This window comes from Elaeis guineensis, chromosome 6, assembly GCF_000442705.2.
Source record: "Elaeis guineensis isolate ETL-2024a chromosome 6, EG11, whole genome shotgun sequence".
Classification (NCBI taxonomy): domain Eukaryota; kingdom Viridiplantae; phylum Streptophyta; class Magnoliopsida; order Arecales; family Arecaceae; genus Elaeis; species Elaeis guineensis.
The window spans coordinates 125,194,532-125,215,784 of record NC_025998.2 but is presented as its reverse complement, the minus strand read 5'-3'; the positions used below and the strand labels follow the sequence as shown (position 1 = coordinate 125,215,784).

The 21,253-nt window shown below is 37.6% G+C and overlaps 2 protein-coding genes across 5 annotated transcripts; both read right to left on the bottom strand.

The window, feature by feature from the left end:
• Nucleotides 1–4,052, bottom strand: LOC105060013 (thylakoidal processing peptidase 1, chloroplastic). 2 transcript variants are annotated; one of them, XM_010943564.4, is made up of 7 exons: nucleotides 2,800–4,052; nucleotides 2,287–2,355; nucleotides 2,112–2,180; nucleotides 1,923–2,009; nucleotides 1,575–1,642; nucleotides 1,300–1,457; nucleotides 1–1,054 (listed from the first exon to the last, which is right to left on the bottom strand). In XM_010943564.4, the coding sequence occupies exons 1-6, from the start codon at nucleotides 3,589–3,591 to the stop codon at nucleotides 1,337–1,339; spliced, it is 1,206 nt and encodes a 401-aa protein (XP_010941866.1). In that variant the 5' UTR covers nucleotides 3,592–4,052; the 3' UTR covers nucleotides 1–1,054; nucleotides 1,300–1,336. The 2 variants fall into 2 exon arrangements, with proteins under 2 accessions (XP_010941866.1, XP_010941864.1); XM_010943562.4 differs by lacking the exon at nucleotides 1–1,054 and having other exon boundaries at nucleotides 1,076–1,457; nucleotides 2,800–4,049.
• A 346-nt stretch (nucleotides 4,053–4,398) lies between these two features.
• Nucleotides 4,399–20,783, bottom strand: LOC105060014 (nuclear pore complex protein NUP58). 3 transcript variants are annotated; one of them, XM_073259745.1, is made up of 7 exons: nucleotides 19,842–20,782; nucleotides 19,137–19,251; nucleotides 11,566–12,027; nucleotides 10,592–11,132; nucleotides 9,648–9,688; nucleotides 9,454–9,500; nucleotides 4,399–5,542 (listed from the first exon to the last, which is right to left on the bottom strand). In XM_073259745.1, exons 1-6 carry the CDS (start codon nucleotides 20,201–20,203, stop codon nucleotides 9,462–9,464), a joined length of 1,560 nt encoding a protein of 519 aa, XP_073115846.1. In that variant the 5' UTR covers nucleotides 20,204–20,782; the 3' UTR covers nucleotides 4,399–5,542; nucleotides 9,454–9,461. The 3 variants fall into 3 exon arrangements, with proteins under 3 accessions (XP_073115846.1, XP_073115845.1, XP_073115847.1); XM_073259744.1 differs by lacking the exon at nucleotides 4,399–5,542 and adding an exon at nucleotides 8,765–9,167 and having other exon boundaries at nucleotides 19,842–20,783; XM_073259746.1 differs by lacking the exon at nucleotides 4,399–5,542 and adding an exon at nucleotides 8,765–9,072 and having other exon boundaries at nucleotides 19,842–20,783.
• Between the last annotated feature and the right edge of the window lie 470 nt (nucleotides 20,784–21,253).

Below are 21,253 nucleotides of genomic sequence, written 5' to 3'. Positions count from 1 at the left end.
TGTTTTGAAAACTTATAATTTTTCATACCAAAAAGGAAAACTTATAATTCTGATAAATTATTTGGGTACCAGTCATACTAGGATCCCTTACAGTCCCAGGATACAAACGAAAGAAACCCTTTCAAAATAGCTTTTCCAATATTCATTCAGTACACTTGAACACATCATTCAAAAAACTATCCCTTCCGGGCTTTTTGATGCATAATTCCTTCAATCACAGTAACCGTGCAAGCAAGCCAGCTAATTGAACAGAAGTGTCTGATCATTTTTTATCGCGAGAAAATTGTTATCCGGGAGATTATTGGAAGAGGTAGGAAAGTGGGGAGACTCCCCCTTTTTTTGGACTTGGACTCATCAGTGTCGTCGTCGTCTTCGATATCAGCACATCCTCATCTTTCTTTGGCAGTTTCTTCATCTGCATCCCATGAACCAATTGATTTATGGCACAAGCAAGCATTTTTGGCATACGAATAAGCAGCGTCTACATCGTTTGAATAAAGCAGGGCTCCTTCCCCCATTGTCTAAACGAAACGGCGAGTGATTCTTTTGAGTTGAATAAATGTTCAAGCTCAGCGGCCACCGAAGGCCACCTCAAAATTGCGACAGCCTATGAGAGCACAGGATATTCAACCAAGCATTCCAGGATCAACTTTGCATGATTATTTCACTACCCAAGCAATCTCCATGATAACCAGATAACAACATATATCTCTTGACGAAATGGCCTCAGAGTCTACTGCAAGGACACGTATTGGACAAAGTACTTTGCACTTTTTTTTTTTGGCTCGTGGAACACCGCGAGACTCCAGATGTCTGCACAGGCTTTCTGCTCCTCCTGAACTTGGCCAAAGAGCTATGGGGGAACCTGTTAGAATCTCGGCAGTCCCAATAGCCAGATCACACGTGCCTCATACACTAGCTCGTTTCAACATCACTGAAGCCATTTCAGAAAAAAAAAAAAAAAAGTGAAAGAGCGCACAAATCCTTGAGAGAAACAATTGATGCTGTAGAATATTCCGAATATCAACATGTCCGGTAACCACCGGAATCGATCCTGCAAAGTGAAATTTCAGGATTAAAAAAAAATGCACCGCTCCTTCATTCACCATAACTGACACAAGATGTGTTCCAAGTGACAGAGATACATCAGCAAAAATCAGCCAATGAGGCGGGCAAGCAAAACAAAAAAAAAAAAAAAAAAAAAGGAAGACTGCATGTTAACAGGAAGTGCCCAAGAACAAGCAATAGAACAAATAAAAATAAAAGAAAGTTCTAGGCAGGGCTCTTGAAAATATCCACCATATCAGTCAGATCGTGCTCTTCAGAGGGGGATGTGTCAAGAAACTCCCAGCACATTTTGCACTGAATTTGGTTCATAAATAGTGTCTGATATTTTTGATGGAGGCCAGTATCGCAGCACCGATCTTCCAAGAATATTTTTGACAGGAAGCGGCCCCCTGAAACAACAATAAATCAATGGTAAGCTACAAGCTTTAGCATTTGCAGTATATACCTTGGTTGTTTACCTTGGCATGGAGAAATTAACAGCTTCTATTTTGGGCTTCAGGACTTACCAGTTATGAGAGTCGACGCTGTTATTGCGATTATCTCCCAGTACGAAGACACAACCTTCAGGTACAAGCTACATAAGCAACGGCAAGCAGTCAGGCTTACAAATAAACAGCAATGTTCTTAAAGAAAAAGAAACAGAAACCCTTTAACATACTCTGGAACAAAGATCTTTATTTTAGGTTATTGCATATGCTATTCAACTCAAGAATCCACTTATGGCTAAACTGCATTCTCCAGCATTTGGACTAGGAGATTTACACAAAAACATCTGTAGGATATACGCATTGCAACACTCACATCCATTGGTTCTCTACACATCCAAAAACTCAAGTACAATAAGGATGTCATACCACTGGGTCCATTTCGTAGTCAAGAGGCTCTAGTATGAACTCTTCATCTTGGACAATACCATTAACCAACAATTTACCATCGCGCACCTATCATGAATAAAGATACATATATGATTAGCATAGCATTTAATTATGGCAGGAAACATGTGCAAATGAAAAGAAGGACCGGTACCAACAGTAGAAACTTACTTCGACATAATCCCCAGCCTTAGCTACAACCCTTTTGATGAAGACATCACCTGAACTGTATCCAATTTCCTGCACAAAACAAATTTCTAGTGAATATAACTGCATAGGTAGCATAATTGATGCTTATAAGTAAATATGCATAACTAACTGCATCAATGGAATAATTAGATTATACCTGAAGAATTCTAGGAGCCTTGAAGATAACAATGTCTGTTACTTCTGGCTCTCTAAATAGATAAGAGACCTGCAAACATAACAAATCAACATAAAGATTTTCTGAAACAAAATTGATCACTCATAAGCAGCATAAAAAAAAAAAACTATAAGAGGCTGGATTGTGTAAATAATATCCACATAACATGAGAAAAGCCTGCACAGTTTGGTGACTTTCTAATTTTAATAAACTGATTGCAGCGATTTCCTGGTCATTTTTAAAAGTTTTGATCAGACGTCAGTACAAACCTAACATGTTCATTATAAAACAAATTTAACAAAAAAAAAAAAAAAAAACAAGAATTTGATTTACTTTATTACACATAATTCCATAGGATTCAGTCGTTAATTCCGAATTGTAACAGTCAACAGAATACTATAAAATCAAAGTTGTGCAATCAAACTTGAACAAAGTCCTAAAAGAACAATAGTAGTCTACCAGTTGAATCAGCAAAAGATTGAAAAAGTTCATTACCTTCTCTGCTAGAATCCGGTCTCCAACATCAAACGTCGGATACATCGACCTAGAAGGGATCGATCTTGGCTCGGCCAAGAACGACCCGTAGAGCAGCGGAACAGTCAACGCCGCAAAAACAGTCTTACAATCATCCGAGCAGGAACTCATCCACCGCGAAAGCCACCCATTCCTCTCGCCCGAATTCATTTTAACGGGCTTGCCACCCAGACCTTTTGCAGTCACCATGGAGCTGGAGCTGGAACTGGAACTCGAGCTCTCCTTAGCCCTACTCCCCTCACCAGAAACCATCCTACCCTTATGATTGCGAGGAACCATCTCTGTCTCGCTGGGAACCGTACCTCCCTTATCCACCGGGCCACTTCTCGGCGACCCCGGGAGGAACTCACTGCAAGGAAACCACTTTGTTTGCTGCAAAAATGGGAGCAACGACGAGGGATTGAACCCCATCGCCGTCGAAGACCCAGAGCCGGAAACCACGACAGAAAGCAACCCAACAGTCAGATTCGACACGGCCGGATCCTTCATCGAGGGATCCTTGGAGAAGGACGAAGAGGAGAAGAACCTGGAAGCCGGGACCTTGGACCAACTGGAAGCCCCAGATCGACGGGGGCCAGGGGCGGAAGCAGAGGGATGATCATTGTCGGAGCGGCGGTGGCCAGCGAAGAAGGCGAGGGGGCTGCGGCCAGCGACGTCGTGAAAGAGGCGGCAGTTGCCGCAGCGGAGGCCAGCGTTGGCAGCGATGGTCTGGGCCAGGTAGCCGGAGTAGGAGACGGTGATGCGAATCGCCATGGCTGCGATCTTGGAGAAGCGGAGCAAGATCGGATGCACGGGGCCTGGAGGAGAACGTGGGGGGATCGAGGGGAGCCTCGAGATCACAGAAAGGAAGCCATTTCCACGGAAGAGATCGCCGAATCGAGATCGGTAAAGCGGAATCGGAAGGGTTTCGAGGGAACTAGGGTTCGGAGATCGTGGAGATGGAGGCGATCAGGGTTGATGTTTTGCCGATCTCTTCTTCTCTCGGAGGATAGAGAGAGAGAGAGAGAGAGAGAGATGGCGGAGTGGTGGGCGGTTCAACTGTTCAAAGGCACAGGGTGGAGAAATTCGAGGAAGGAAGCAAGAGGCTTCGTTTTTAACATCGGGAGAGGGCTAGAGGCGGAGTGGAAATGCCTCTGATGTTGGAGATATTTACCAATGTGTCTGGTCTGGTTGTCCCAGAAGAAGCTGCACCTCTCGAAATTAAGGGCTTGATCAATGGGATTTCTTATGATACGTCACGGTATTTTTTTTTTTTGTAAACATTAATTTTTATTAGATACTTGATAAAAATTCTTTAGGATTTTTTTTTTTTTTTTTTTTTTTGGGCACAATAGGAATCTAGTATTTGAAAAGAGCACTGGAACTTCAAAATTAGCGATGGAAAGAGAGTAGATTGCTATGGGATAGAAAGTCGCATTATTTAGGACTATAAAAAATATAATTTAAGAATACATATGCCTATATATGAAATATTTATAATATCTTTTATTGCTACAGTAATGACAATAATCTTCAACATAGAATAATACTTCTGTTTGAAATAAACATTGGAATTATAAATTTCTTTTTTTTTGATATATGGAATTAGAGCTTGTTCTAATGGTCACAATCCTTATTTAGTAATTAATTTTTTTATTTTAAGTACTGAATATTATATTATTGATTATTTGCACTTGGATAATAGTATAAGCGAGTCTCATTCTATTTATTTTTTATTAAAATAATTATACATCCTAGAAATACATAATTCTATAATTCGAATTGCAAATGTTTATAGAGTAACAAGAGAAAAAAAAAAATTTATGAATTATTAAAATATTTTTTATAATTTTTATTGTTTTTGTCTTTTTTGGTAATCATAGTTTTTATTCTTGAAGCATAATCTTTGTGACAAAACTAGATATATGTGGTAGTAGTAGGTACTCTTGGGACTGAGACGTCTTTTCAAATGACGTAATAAGTGAGGTCCAGAGGGCATTTGTTTTCTGAGTTTCATTTTTTATTGATGCATACTGCTCAAAGATAAAATATTTAGTTGACTATTGACCGAACCACGATCGTTCCTGGGGATTTCCCATTTGAATCTCGACAGGGATGGAGGATAAATGCTGGCCATGACAGATCTATGTACACAAATCATACATATATTATTCTTCACTTAACTGAATATTTTAAAAAATTATTTACCATCTTTTGTGAACTGGTTGGTAAAATTTACAAATTTTTGAATTGATGAGAAAATACAAATATAAATCTTTTATATATTTATTCACGTGTAAAATGATACATATGAAGTATGAAATTATTTATCGCCGGGGTTAAAACTATATCGAAATTTATAATTCTGACCTTATATATATATTTTTTTTATAACCGAATTTTAATTAATATCCATTCACTTCGCAAAGAGTGGAGTAACTCTGTACAAATTTCACGCACGAGACTTCACTTAAAAGTCAGAAGCAAGCCATCCATCAAATACTCTCCCAACTCGCCAAGAAAGTGGAAACCCGAAGAAACCAAGGAAATGATGTAACCTATCACGTAAAATATGGACAGGATAAGTGCGGGAGATATAAAGTGATGTAAGCACATGCGTAACAGGAGTTCGATGATTTGGCCAAACAAGATCACAGGCAACATCAAGGGAGATTTTGACCAACAAAAAGGGGATGTCACCATAATATCCAAAGCTTTCTTTAGTCTGTTACCCAAAAAAAAAAAAAAAGAACTTTCTTTAGTCAATCAAGCGAGACATATAATGACATGGTAAACATAGGTTATATTTACGATGAGGATTTCAACCCATGATGGATCGATGGAATCCTTAAGTAGAAAGGAAACCATTAAGTGGATCACCATCGTCATCTCGTTCTAATATAATGCCTGGTGTCGAATCTTTCTCAATATTTTATTTTGCCAGAACCTACCGACAAACAATAACAAAGTCAATTTCCCGGTTGGAGGGCTCGGACTATCTTGAGTTGGTCAGTGCTTGAGGTTTTTTATTTTTTATTTTTGCATTGGGTGGGGCCCTGGGGTGTTGTTGATGTGCCTCAAAACATAGATCTAGAGACCGCTCACCTACTTGATTACCGCTATATATATATATATTAAAAGGAGTTGTCATGTTGGGTGAGAAACTAGCATTGCTGTACCAATTTTATGTTCATGAAAAAAAATGAAGGAAAAAAAAAAAAACATAATTTTGGTGCTTTTCCCATTCAACCATTCTGCATGATAGAATTTTGGAGGGCTTTTAATAGCTAAGAGGTCTTGTACAGAAGCTGTATGGTTGAAGAAATATAATAAGTGAATAAAGTCGAGAAAGATTATTTTGGACAACAAGGAATTATGGACCAAGAGGGACCATAACAAAAATTTGGAACTAGCAAGGGAGACTAACATGTTTATGTTGACGCGATAGCAAGCGAGCCTATGTGACATAGAGGTTCTCTTTTAGCAAATGGTTGTACAAATGGAAGCCCCCTTAACAAGACTCTCTATCTCTCTCTATCTCCTATCAAAATGTAGGAAAACAAAATTAAGGTGGTGTTAGCTCTACAAAGGTCTAGCAGGGAGGTATAGGGCTATCAAGACCACTTCATTTGGGCAAGACTGATGTAGGTTGCTTGGTCTCCTTGTAGAAGAAGAAAGCTGCATGCTATAAATCTCCAGTAACAATGAGCAACAACACTTTCATCAAAAAAAAGCAGCAGCAGCAGCAATGCAGGCATAGGGTCAAAAAAATTTTGGCACCAAGTCCGTTATACCTGCAGAAGTGGGACAAGCTGATACCAGGCTCGGAATATTGGATCTGACTTCCATAAACATAATCACTCACAAGAGAAAGCAGTGCAATTTTGTCAGCATAACAATCGATAATTGTTAGCTTAGTTGGTAGATCCTTTCGTAACTGAGAGATCTCATATTTAAAAATAAAAAAGAATCCTTATAGAATTTTATTTTTGATGTTAATTTCCAATATAACTTGGAATTATTAATGGTGTTAAATTGCAACAAACGTCTTCCAAGAAAAAAGGGAAGAAGATATATAGAACTTCTTTCAAAGCAAATTTTAATAAAATTAGTCTAAATTACTCTATCCTTTTTACGAGAAGACCTAAATTACTCCGCAAGACATTCTTGAGAATATTTTCGAAAGAAAAAATTGTTTCCAGAACATAGATGGGTAGTGAAAGAGAGCTCATAGGTGCCCAATTGAACGAGGGGGCATCCAGTCCTCTCTCCCCTATCTTCATCATATCGTCCTTCTATTAGCAAACGTTGGTTTAGTGCCCTATGACATTTTTTAAAAGGCCATGAGGTTTTTTTTTTCCTTCTAATAAATATGATGGAAGTACCCCCCAAGTGTTAGAACCCTATACTTTTCACTTTGCAAGCTCTTAGAAGAGAGGAGGAGGCACCTACAGGATCCATGCTCTGAGTGACGTGGCTCTATGATGCTAAGTGCCATATCATAAGCTAATCCACACCTAATTAAATTTGAAAATCGACCATGCTGTTTTTGTATCCTTTGTTTCTCTACAAATTAGTGAAATATAATATAGAGTAATAAAAATTGATAGCATATGCATTAAACTTGGGCTATGCCTTGCTTTTATTCTCCACTCTTCTTTTTGCAAAGCGAAAAAGGCTTCACCATACATGTTTTTCAGTCTAGCTCCTTTTTCTTTTTAAAATTTTGAAAACAAAAACAAAAAACAAATCAATACCAGACAGGCCCTAAATATTCAACAAGAAAATCTAACATGCACTAGATGATTGGACATGGAGTATATGAATGACAGCAAATCCGGTTTCTAAATAGCAAAACTTTATTTCTGTTGCAAAGCAAGTTTGATACATAATAGGCTTCTAAATTTATGTTAACATACTGATTGCTCTCAAATGCACCATTTAATAATTACGCATTGCACAATATCATCACACATCTCAAAGTCTTCCTATGTTTTGTTTTATGGCGTGCAAATGCATAAATGAAACACCACGACAAAAACCTCCTGAAGAGAGAGTTACCAATCAGCTGATCTAAGAGCTACCGGTGCATCATCATTTATTGACACAGACTACTTGATTTTATTTTTCAAAGAAATGGGGAGACCCACCCATATTTTTATCATCCAAGTCTAAATTCTTACAGATGCACCATTCAAAATCGCAGCTTAAAACCTTTAATTTTTAAAACTACCAGATTTTAAAATCCCCTTTTTTATCCAGACAATTTTATGTTTCTCCAATCTGCTGGAATTACGCTTCTGTCAGGATTAGATTAAATATCTTCAATAGACTGCAATCATATTTACCACAAAAATCAAAGTATCCCCAAAAACCTTTAGCTTTTAAAACTACTAGATTTTAAAATCATCTTTTTATCAAAGATAATTTTATGCTTTTCGAATCTGCTGGAATTATGCCTCGGTTCAGTTTAGAGTAAATATGTTTCATTGAGCAACCATATTTATCGCAAAATCAAAGCATCTTGTTGAAATCATATTTGCGCACAGAAAGAATTCCATATATAACAGTATGTAAAATACAAATCCACAAATTCCATATTCAAGAAGCCCTCACGACCTCATCAAAATAATCTGTGACGCTGATTTAACATTAATTGAATAGTATTTTTTAATTCAATTTTTTATTCTCTCACTGTTCCTATCAACACCATCACCAGCGGAAAATTCTACCTATCTCATAAGAGTTGACAGTTTCTTCTTGACCGCATGCTCAAAGGCTTCTTACAAACAGAGTACACCACCAAAAAAAAAAATCATGAATGGCTTCATTCTTATAAAGGAAAACATTCCCGTACTTTATCGTACGTGGAGATGTGCAAGCTCAACACTTCGTACATATTACGGTTCTTATAACATCACACCGTGATGGTCCCACAACCACATGATTTTCATTAAAATCAAAGGTCCATATAGTTGGATAAGATAGTGGCTTGATGACATAATTCAACTTGAAATTATTATTCGAGATTGCATAACAAGATGCATCACTAGTGCTAGATGCATCAACCTTTACATGTAACATCAATAAACAGTTTCCAACTATATGGCCCTTTAATGAAGTTTAGTTTCCAAAAAAGTCACTGCAATTGTTGACATAGGAAAATTATGCTCCCAACTAAATCCACCAGGTTGCGACCGCTAAGCTGCCGAACCCGCAAAAGATGGTACTTTAAAATCACACAATAGCTCAAACCTGAATCAGGGCCAACGGGAATGGATTCAGTCCATTTCCGTTAACCAAATGGGCTTCATCGAAAATCTGCCAATTCTTTGAGATCTCACACCTAACTACAAGAATTAAAAAGTACTAACGTTGTCTTATGACAAGTATTAAAGAAATTAATATTGTTTTATGACACCTGCAGCAAATACATACATTGTTATCGTGCAACCTCGTTTCCGGGGAAAAAAGGTTTAGGTGGCACTAACATAAGGTTACTCACAAGTTTGATCCTAGAACCTATCAAGAATAACTGGTGCACATCTACTTGGTACAATAATCATCTCAATGTCATGCATAATCTGCTAAGGTCCGAAAAATTTTTCAACAAGGTTTTAAGATCAGACACCTTACCAGATTGATCAGCGCCTGGTTGTACGAGACTTAGGCCTGGCTGACTTCTGCCATCAAGCAACAAAAAGTAGAAAATGTCAGATGAAAAAGAAAAGGCAAGCGAATAACTGTATCCGCATCATGCTAGTAAATGCAAAAGTGTCAAAGAATTAAATGAAATTTATCAAGAAGTTCACAAACAGCTTTATACTCACAGATGCAGCACCAAAGCTAGCACCCGAACCAGTTGTGGCTCCTGAAAGAAGGTAGCAAACCCAAGTTTAGCCAGGAAAGAAAAATATTAAAAGAGACTGTTATGTTCTCATGTGCATGTTAACAAGGAAAAAAGTTCACAGATAGCAGGCAGTTTGCATCATTTAAAAAAGCTTGATACCATAGACGTCAGCCATGGCTAAAACATGGCATAGCAGTGCAGAGTTCATTATCAATGCTTTGGTCTAAAAGTTTTTGCATGTGGGTACAATCAAACATAAGAAAAAAATACTGAAAGTACATAAATACTAACGCTCATTATGCTAAGTATTACAATGTCATAAAGAGCAGTAATTATAACCCAAATAAGAAGTGTCAGTGATGTTTCCCAACCCTGTGCTGACCTTTTCCTTCCCCATGTTTTGCATATCAACGATGTTTACAGTTTGGAACAAAATCATAATCAATTTAGAGCATGCACATGGATGCTCGATCACTGCACGTAAAGTGGAATAATGAGTTGATAGCAATCAATTCAGTGCATCCGCATGCATTCTTGATAACTTTAAACAGGTCGACCTTACATTGGTGCATGCATTATATTCAGTGCAAGATTAAATGTGCCTCATGCCACGTGCAGGAAAAATATCCACAAAAGGTGGTTTTAGCAGCACCAGGTTGTCCCTCTAATACAAAAAAGAAACCTTTTGTAGAAGCCATACTGTTTTTGCTATACAACAAATATACAGCTTTAAGATAATTATCTTTGACTGGCAAACCGGGTTCACCCTCAAACTGCAAGGCAACCAGCTTTTGCCATAATTAGCTAGGACAGATTTCAGCCTGGCTTCCTGGGCATTGACACCTCTGATGCATGTATTTATCCACTTTTAAACCAGTTTCAACAGAACATGATAAAAATTTAATAAGAAGTGCTTCCATATACCTGTGCCAAGTGATGGGGTGCCGAACAGTGAAAAGCTACCCATGGCAGGAGTCGATGTGAAAGATGGGGTACTAGTTCCAAACCCTGATGGAGTCGGAGTGGACCCAAATAAAGGTGTAGAGGCAGTCCCAAATGGAGTTGATTGAGGTGTAAACCCAGACGAGCCAAACAGGGTAGATGATGGAACAGATGCTGTTGGAGTTGGAAAGAGAAAAGAAGATGAAGCAGAGGTAGAAGGAGCCGATAGCACGGTAGAAGTAGAAAATCCACCACTGGATGATGCAGTAGTCCCTGAAGACAGCTGTGCTGCACTTGATGTGGAAGCTGCTGAGCTGGCAAATATACCAGCAGCTTGGGTTGCTGGTTGTGCAGAATTTGCAGGTAAATGCAATGTTGGATGAACTCTTCTGGCAGCAGCTTCTTGTTTAGCTGCTTCCCTTCTGCTGGCCTCAATAAATGGATCGTTACCATCACCCCGACGACGCTGATCAGCAAGATATGCCATCTTCATAGACTCAATATACTGATGGAGGCTCTCAACCTGTAACAATAAAAATAATTAATAGCTATGTTCTCTTTATAAAGCTTAAACAAGACGAGCATTTGCAGCAAAATCCATTTAGACAGCTCCTACTAGTCTCCTGGTTTTAGAAACTGAAATTTGATGGAATGTTAAAAGCTAAATTAACAAGACTATGAGGAGCCATAATATAAGTGCCTTCAAATTATAATAATCAGCTCATGCAATTTAACAGTGGCGCAGGATTTTTCACAAGACAGTGAAAGAGAGAATTAAAACCAAAATAAGATATTCAAACTGATACCACAAAACTGCAGCAAATATACACAGGATAATTCAGGCATGTGCATTATCATGGAGATTTTTGTGGAGATGACATGCACGTAGAATGTGAAGGTCTGTGTGCCCTTCTTGAATGCAAGAAAGCAGGGACAGAACAAGAACAGCAGCTTACCTTGGCAGCAACATGGATGAAGTAATCATGCACATTTGACATAACTTTTGGAAGAGCTTCTAAAGAGTTTGAAGAGGTTTTGTCAGTATCCATCAGGAGCACCTGCTCTAGTTCTTCAATCCACTGGCAACACTCAGTGAGATACTTCTCAAATCTGGCAGCAGTATGTTGCATGAATAGAGAAGGCCTTTTAGGAATCCCACTGTAGAATTCGAAACTTGGTGATATCGAGCTCGTCATCAGTTGATTAGTTTGGCCAGAAGTTACTGCCACACTAACAGTCTGACTTGCTGGACTGACACCTGAAGCAGCTGGGACATTTTGACGAAGGAACCTTGGCCTAAGCATCACATATGAACGGACAGCAAACTCAGTATGCCACATCATATCATTCACATTCTTCATCAGTTCTTGCACTGAGACCTTCTCTCTTTCAATTGCAGTAGTGATTCCTCCAAGTTCCTATGAAGTAACAAAATCATCATTAAGGTAAAACCTAAAACCGAAGTGGTGTACAAATGGCAGGTCAAATTTTTACAAGCATATAACATAACTGTGATGATGAGTTGGTAAAACTGCACATAGGGGTAATTTTACTACTTTTGATAATACAGTTACTCTCAAGTAGTCAAGTAGGTCTCAAGTAGGAACAGTAGTTATGAAAAAGCTAACAAGTGAAGAAAAGCCTAAATATCATATGCAAAGATAAGTTGTTTTCTCTAACAACAACATAGTTTTATATTCTTTGCTGCAGTCCATATAGGCTCTTGTCAAAGCACATCAATTAACACAGAATTTATTAACATTACCAGATCACATGATATCAATCTACCTATACCAATGCTTAAAACTTGGTCAGCATCAGTTTTCATCGAGACTAGAAAGTTTCAATTTTGGCATTTTTATGGTTTTGTTCGAATTATCACCAGATCTAAATTTCATTAGAACAAATCAGAAAAAGATAAAGATTAGGGGGGTGGGGGGAGGAGAAAACAAGCAATCCAAGAAAACATATATCACGCAGTTTTGAAGTATATCGCATTGTTTGAAGTCATTTTTCTATGGTTTAGTATTTGATGACCGAAAAGTCTGAAATATAAAAATAATTATTTTAGAGACAAAAAATGTTAATAATTAAGTTATACATAAATTTATCCTCTAATACAATATTTAATAGTTTCATAGCTAACTCCTTGATATATAATATAACTATATTTATATCTATGCAAATAAAATATGCATATGTAAAACCACAAAAAAGGATGCAACTTGATCAAATAATGACAACCAGCCATAAATCGCCATCATTTCCATTTGAAAATACAATAATAATGAGACATGGCTCATCTCATTGTTCAGACTTGACCTAAGAACTCAAAAACCAAAGGTTCAATCTTGAAAATCCACTCTTGAGGATGGATAGGGCCCCAGGGGGGTGATTTTTCTTCTTTTGCCTCCCTTAACTTACTCTTGAGTTTCTTGGAAGGAACTCCAACTGCTTCCAATATTCTCAAACATTGTAAAAATTCTATGTTTAATCATAAGAAAATACTTCACATAGACTACATTTATCATTTATTAGGAGGCACAGCAGCATCCTAGGTAATTAATTGCCCAAGTCTGAAATAAAAGTGATCCTAGGTAGTTAATTGCACAAATGACGCAGGACAAAACAAGATCTGATACCAAATTGATGCAGCATGGAAGGAGAGAGAAAAAGGAGATGAAGAAGAAGAGGAAGGAAGTGAAGAGGAGGAGGAGAATAAAGCAGAGCAAGCGGGCAATTCAATATTTTGTATTCTCAAATTTCAATAATGCAAGCTGTATTCTCAGTTAACATAGTAATGAGATTATATAGACAACCCAAAACCCCAATAAAAGTCCCCAAAAAAAGTAAAATATTGGAGTCCACATAAAATCGTAATTCCACACCACAAAATTCTAGTTCTAGAGTCCATATAAGAACAAAATTTTCTAATTCCCAAATAAAATGAAATTCCCTAATTTCTAAATTTGTACCTAACAAAAGTGTCCTAGGTTTCTTATTGGATGGTCCTCCCTCACCAAGTCTAAAATAAAGTGATTCAATCTTATGCCCAAACTCTGAATGATTTAAACTCTATATAGAAATCGCAATTTTTCTCAGGACCGACAATAAGTATGGTAGGTTTAGCTCATATATCAAGGCCATAGGGGCTTGATTGAGACCAACCCAACTTGCCAAGGAGTAAGACACCCACCCAAATCCGATCAGCAACCAACCCTCTAACCCATTTGAGGTCCAAACAAATTTAGTTTTGGACTTTATATTGTATGGCAACCTTTCCCCTAAGGTTTTGGACCATTTCTGCTATAATTATCTCTCTTCTTTTGGCTTTGAGATATTGGATCGATGATCCAATAGCTCACATTCACCCATCACTTAACTAATATATAGAATATAACCTCCCTCCATGACCCGACAAGTTAGGGGACCTAGACCTAAACCCAAACCCGAACCGACCAACTAGTGGCTCAAGATTGGCTGACCCATACCCAACCGTGAACCTAACGAATGAAGTCATAAATTGCCACCCCTAATTTTTCGCATCCTTTTGTATATTGTAATATTCAAGGACGAAGCCAAGATTTCTTGGGAGAGGGGGCAAAGGTTAAGATTTTGTTACATTCATTTCATCATGAATGACCATATATATATATATATATATATATATATATATATATATATATATATATATATATATATATATATATATATATATATATATATATATATATATATATATATATATATATATATATATATATATATATATATATATATAATTAAAAGTCATTGAATCCATGTCTTAATTTTGTCATGAGATTGTGTGTTTACGAAATAGCAGGGCTTACCAAGTGGGAGCACATTTCGTAATGGGAGGCGAACAGTAAGAGTTGTGTTCTAAAACAATGGAGATTATCCACTTGTTTAGATCTGGAGAGAGCAGCCATCTTAGGTACCTGGTAGTTGGTAGATAGATTGAGAAATTAGGAGTTTTAGAAGTGGGAAGGCTAGAGAGTAGGGCCCATGAAAGACTGAGAAATTAGGAGTTTTAGAAGTGGGAACGCTAGAGAGTAGGGCCCATGAAAAACCAAGGAAATTTCACTTGAGTCAGCGAGGAAGGGGGGGATGACTGCCCCAACTATAACATAGATATTTTGTTATAGATACGCCCTTGACAATATTATTAAATTATTAAATCTCATAATTTAAAAAATTTGTATAAAAGTGGCTTTTTTTCATCAACTTAAATCTTTTCTAAAACCGAGGAGGATATATTTCCACTTGGTTATTAGATATACATAAAATTACCTCATAATTAATTGACAAGATTAGAAAGTTTGAAAGAAAAAAAAATATTTCGCATAAAATCAATGGTATAAGGGATAATCTTTTATATATATATATGATTATAAAATAGAGACTTTGCCTTGACAAAGTCTCCGTTCGCCATGTGTACCATCAATATTCATTCCCGTCCACCACATGTATCAATTCGTGCATGAGACTATTCATTCCCGTCCACTATGTACACCAATTCGTGCATCAGTTCACGAAGACAATAAAAACAAGGAGAGCAAGCGCATGGGATTCTAATCCTAGAATAGGTTTGCTTTTGACTTTTACCAGGACTTGACCAAGTGGAAAGAAAGGGCATAGGCAATTTAACATATGATGACATAAGTGTGGATGCATCCAAGCACAGATCAAATACTCAAACCGTAATTGGTCAATGAAGTATTAATAATTGGATGGTGATTTCATCTCCATTCAATGGGAAGATTGTTTTTCCTATTTTTTTAACCAGGTTGGAGAGCCTACAAACTATTTCGGGCTACTTTTAAATCTAGAAGGGTACCCTCCTTTTCTAAGCATCAAGGGAGATAAACTTTTTTTTTTAAATTTTTAAAGTTTAGATCTCTAAAATTTCAATATCAAAAAAAAAAATCTCAATTTCTAAAGTTTATCGCAAGTCACCAATTGATTTCTGCTCGATATCTCACAAGGCCGCCGCCTATCGCTGTATTGGTATATTTTTTTTTATCCCGAGCTCGAAGATGCTACTGCCATTGGTAGCAGTGGTGGCCAACGGGTAACATTATTAGTTCTACTATTGGAAGAATTAGGAGGTGTACAAGGAAAGGATCGAAGAAAAGGGGAAGGAGAGATGAAAAGATTTTAAAATGGCTAAAGATAAAAATATTGAGAAATGATGGATTTATGAAGGGATATCGCAAAATCAAAATTGCTGAGCTTCACAAAATTTGTGTGATAACTTATAATCCTTGCTATGCACAAAATACAATTTTTTGTAATTATTTTTTAAAATATATATAGAATAGATATAATAGAATAGATATAATAGAATAGATAAATAAATAAAATATTTTTTAAAAAAATTGCATTCCGTGCATCACACGAGGTTAAAAGCTAGTTGTTTTTTATTATAAAGAGATTACAAAAATAAATGGATATTTTCATTGTCTAATATTTAAAGCTTTACCATTAGTGAGATGGCTAAATCATACCCTGCTGGATGATTGTGATTACAAGACTTTATGACTTATGAGAGACATGGTTATGGTTACAACTAACTATGCATAGCAAAGTCATTTTGAAAGAATATAGATGGTAGAAACATAGCTAGAGGTTGTCTAGCACCAAGGACTAACCAGGCACCCAAAGGTGAAGAAGTCCACAAAATTAAATAGTAAATTAAATAAGGAAATATATGTAGAAATCTAGAAAATGGTACAATCCAAAAATTGAAACATAAATATCAAATAGGCTATAAATAGGGATACAATCGAGCCAAGTCAAGTTGAGTACCTAGAAACTTGAGCTCGACTCAATTTAAAATACTCAAACTCGAAACACAACTTAAGATTGATCGAGCCTTAACATCCAAGCTCCACTCAATCAAAAAAAAAAAAAAGGACAATACTGGAGATTAACTCGACTTGACTCAAATATCAACCAAACCATACTCAAGCTTGGGATTGAGCTCAAATTCAACCTTTGGTCATAAATAGAAAATATGGTTAAAACAAACTAGAACATCATATAATATTTTAATATAAATTAAATTAATAATACATACTATAAATAAAATATATTTTTATAAATATATATAGTCAACTAGGTTTGCTAGCCTTCAATCCGAGTATTTTGCTAATTGAGCCTAATACGAAAAACTATTCGAGCTACTCAAGCTCGATAACAATCAAGTCGAGCTTAGACCCAAGTCGAACTTGAGTAGCTCACAAGCCGTTCAGATCATTCGCATCCCTAGTTATAAGTCAACAAGAAAGACCCAACTTTGAAACATCTAATCTTGATACATAAATCAATCTCACCCTCTGTAAGCACTCATGCGGGCGTGCGTTTAATACTACATCAGCTATACATTGGATAGATCTTAAGTACTTATACAGGATCAAGGAATCAAAATAATACCATCTAGCTAGCCTTTTTGGATAAGATCCTAGCTTGTTATAAGTGGTATCGGAGTGAACCCGACCTATAGCATATGTAAACTAGGGAACACTGCAATATAGGTCTAGATTGGATTTGTGGTACATATGATTGGGTTGTGACATCCTTCATACTCAAAAATAATGAAAACTAAGGTTCGCAATCTCAATACCAGATCTTGTACCAATACTATGCTGATAGTGTGTCAATATGCTTGGTACAAAGTCTATTTGGCATACCAACACTAGATACATCCCCTATACTAAGTATCGGTTTAGTGCTGGTAGTACATATCGATACTATGAACCTTGATGACAACCATTAACATGGGTGCCTAGGCAACTGTCAAACAAAATATCACACTCCATGTATCAACCCTTAAATATGTTACTTGGACACCTCATTTTTAAACTGTATGAATGTGTCGATACTTTATGACACTTGAACATAGAAAGATATGTCATGACATGGGTGGACACACTACTTCGAAGTATCATGCTGATGCCAGCAAAATGCATCCAATACTGACACCTTTTTAGGATGGTGATGTAGGGAACTCCTAATTTTAAGTGTTGGACACTTTCAATGATGTGCCTTTAAACCTCATAGGATACTCTGAATAAAATGTCTTAAGTTTTTTTACACACTTCAAGCAAAATGCATAAATAAAGTTATCAAGATTGTAAACACTCTAAGTGAAATACCATTATGTTTAAAAAATAAATATAACATAATTAGTTATCATCCTAAGTATCTCGACGCATCTGAAATGTACTTAGCAAATAAATTAAACAACTTGCAAACTCATGGCTATTTCATTAATCTATTCGTTAAATAGCATCTATAATTCTAAGTTTATACCTTTTTTGAATAAGCATCAAAAGATGCAAGCAAACTACACACAATATAAATGCCGTGTTCCTGTACCTAGAATTATGGAGGCTGCTATGCCTAACAATTAAGGATATTCAAACACTTGGCACCTATGCTCGGGGTATGACCATGAGGAACAAAGTGTTTCATTGAATGATCAGCACACCAAAAATGATAGTCAACAACCTCATTGAACCATTTAAAATAGGAATCTAATTGTTTCTTTTCCATGGCCAACCAATGAAGGGTACCCTCCACAGGAGATTATTGAACAATCTCGTTATCTTATCCATCACAATGTTACCCATAGTATTCATGGAACACAAAACTCTATGGCTTAGACTTCTTTACTTTCTAGAGGTCTATATTTGTCTGCATTATGAAAATGGAAAAAAGGTGCATATTATACACACACACCATTTCCTTGTTGATTTCTAACTATCTTGGAGCATGAAATAGTACAGTCTACCTCCGTATTTAAAGCATGAATGTAAGAATGTAAATCTAAATATAGATGATTGTAGATACTCTTCATTTGTAAAACTTGTTGGAGGCATGCACAAGCATAAGCTCAAACAAGCATGTCCTCAAAAAAATGCAGTGGATTATTTTTATTAGATAAAACAATGAATTTGTCAGTGGTCATACATATTTTACCAAACAATTTGATTTAGGTAGTGCACCTAATTCTTACCTTTTGTCATCAAATGCCTTAGAAGATGGATCAATAGATTATGGTGTTTGAGCTAGCTTCCAAAACCAACTCCCCTTTTCGTTCCTATTTACAAATTTGAGACATCAATAAAACTAATTGTTCCTCCAAATTTCATTTATCACTTAGCTGTGCTTTCCTCTCCATGCGTTTAAGTGTAAACAAATGGAAAAAGTAATTATTGTAACAAAAATTGAACGATGTGCCATGTCTTCTACCACTATTTGGAAAGCAAAGGAGATTCATTAAAACTCCCTTTCCTTTTAGCATCAAGTTTCACTAATAATGTCAGCATCAGATCATGCAAACAATGAAATGATATACGATCTGATCATATGCAGAAGTTGAAATATCCACAAAAACCACCATAAGTTAGGGCAAAGAAAGATGTGACTAAAATAGATAAAACCTCAAACCTCCACAAAACTGCAAACCATGATAAGCCAGGTGAAAGAATAACAGCAAAACCTGAAGAATACGGCTCGCGTCAATCTCAAAACTGTCACTTGACACTGATGAATCATAAAGTCGGCTACATTGGTCCAATTTCTGGCTCTCATACTTGTACTCCAGAATCCGCTCCCTGCATGCCAAGTTTTCACTCACTTAAAAAATTGACTGTTTCTTTACCATATATAAAAAAAGTCTTTTTGTCAATAGAGAGAACAAAATGAAAAACAAACTAGAAAGAATTCACATTGAAACAAGATTAACAAAAGCCCGATTTTAAAATAAAGCATAAAAACACAAACCGTAAGACAACTAAATGCTCAAGGCACTCCTTTCCCTCCTCCCTTAACAGGAGAAGACAGCAAATACAAGGCATAAGAAGAAAACAATCAAGAACCCGCAGTGCCAGAAAAGGAGAAAAAAAACTTGGCTCTGAAACAAATATGCAAACCATAGCAAAAACTAAGCCAAGAAATGAAAGACGATTTTTCCTGCTTCCCTATGAATCAACAAAGTGGAAAAGAAAGGAAAAGGAAAGGTAGATCTGGAAGGCATAAAACTGCCTCGACGACCGATACCTCAAGTAACCCTCCGTTGAAAGAAGGCTAGAACGAAAAAGCCGTTGACAAAAGAAGCCTCCTTTAACCAGGATCCACAAATCGTCGTGTAAAAGAAAGCAAATTGAAGCAAGAAAACACAAATAAGAAGCCAAAGAATCCATACTCGATCTGTAGCAGAAGCTTCTGCGAATCAGGATGCAAATCCTCCCACTTGGTATTATACCCTGCTGGTGACCGATCGACTGTGAAGAGCAACAACTGCTGTGACGGCATCGCCGCAGCTTGCTGCTGCTGGAACTGGACGTTCTGCTGCTGCGGCTGCTGACCAAACGAAGGGAACGGCGAGAATTGCTGCTGCTGCTGGGGTTGTGGGGTTTGGAAGATCGACGGCTGCTGCTGCTGCTGCTGCTGAGGTTGGGGGGTCTGGAATATCGACGGCTGCTGCTGCTGTTGGGGTTGGGGGGTCTGGAAGATCGACGGCTGCTGCTGCTGTTGGGGTTGAGGGGTAGAGAAGGAGAAGGCCATTTGTTGGGGGGTCTGGAAGATCGACGGCTGCTGCTGCTTTTGGGGTTGGGGGGGTTTGCACAAGAAAGGATTGTTGTGGGGCTCTTTTTCCGGCCGACCCCTCTGTCGACTGTTTCCTCTTCTCGTATAACCTCGGGATGTCGGAGTCCGGCGGGGTTCGCGTGATTGACGGTGCTAGATTCTGCTCACACTTTTTCCGGCCAACTCCTCCGCCGACTGCTTCCTCTTCTGGGAAAACCTCGGAGTGTCGACGGCCGGCGCGGTTTGTGTGACCGGCAGCAAGGGGCAAGGGGGCCGGGCTGAGGAGGGTTCCAAGGAGTTGGCGAGAGAGGGGCAGGCCGGAATGGCGGTGAAGAGATTCCGGCCAGCGGAAGGGACAGGAGGGTGAAGGCGTCGCCGGAGGGCGGATTGTAGCCACGGGTCACTACGAATCGGGCCTTTGGGAAGAGGAACTCCCCCATCGTTAAACCCTAGGATTTCGAAATCGAAAGGTTGCCCGGCAGACGGACTGATATACCCCTATTCATTTGGACAATATATCCACAAATCGTTTTATTGGTTCTTGATTCTTCAATTTGTCTTGGGTTCTTTGGTCTTTTGGATGTGGGTTCGCAAGTGGACGGAGAGGATCGCGGGGAGAGGCTGGAGTGGTTGGGGAGAGGCTGGAGTGGTTTAGGAGCGCCTTTGATTTCTTTAAATTTTAAAAAAGCGGTTCAAAAGAGAGTCGAACCCGCCGAGTAGTTAATGAGCCCAACCTGACGAAAAAGGGTGAGCCCATGGATTCGGCCTCAGGGATCAGACATCAGGTGGGGGTTCGCCAGCCTTCTTGTTGTCGGTCTCCTTTCATTACTCCGACCAGTTCGCTGCATAGAGATGAAAGTGATGTGAATAATATCTATTTAAATTTATTTTTTTATTTAAATTAATTTAAATATTGATAAAAATTTAAAAATTTGATTAATATCTACATTCATATTCATATCCGTCAAAAAAAAATGGATATGAATATGGATAGACAATTATCGATCCAAATCTGCACATGGAGTGTTG

Excerpts from the sequence above, each read along its gene's own strand:
- LOC105060014 (XM_073259744.1), bottom strand. The coding sequence starts at position 20,203 with ATGGCCTTCTCCTTCTCTACCCCTCAACCCCAACAGCAGCAGCAGCCG. Across the intron at positions 11,133-11,565 it reads TCATCCATGTTGCTGCCAAG|GTTGAGAGCCTCCATCAGTA; the intron begins GTAAGCTGCTGT and ends TTATTGTTACAG. Across the intron at positions 9,689-10,591 it reads CACCCCATCACTTGGCACAG|GAGCCACAACTGGTTCGGGT; the intron begins GTATATGGAAGC and ends ACCTTCTTTCAG.
- LOC105060013 (XM_010943564.4), bottom strand. The coding sequence starts at position 3,591 with ATGGCGATTCGCATCACCGTCTCCTACTCCGGCTACCTGGCCCAGACC. Across the intron at positions 2,356-2,799 it reads ACCGGATTCTAGCAGAGAAG|GTCTCTTATCTATTTAGAGA; the intron begins GTAATGAACTTT and ends TTATGTTTGCAG. Across the intron at positions 2,181-2,286 it reads AGGCTCCTAGAATTCTTCAG|GAAATTGGATACAGTTCAGG; the intron begins GTATAATCTAAT and ends TGTTTTGTGCAG.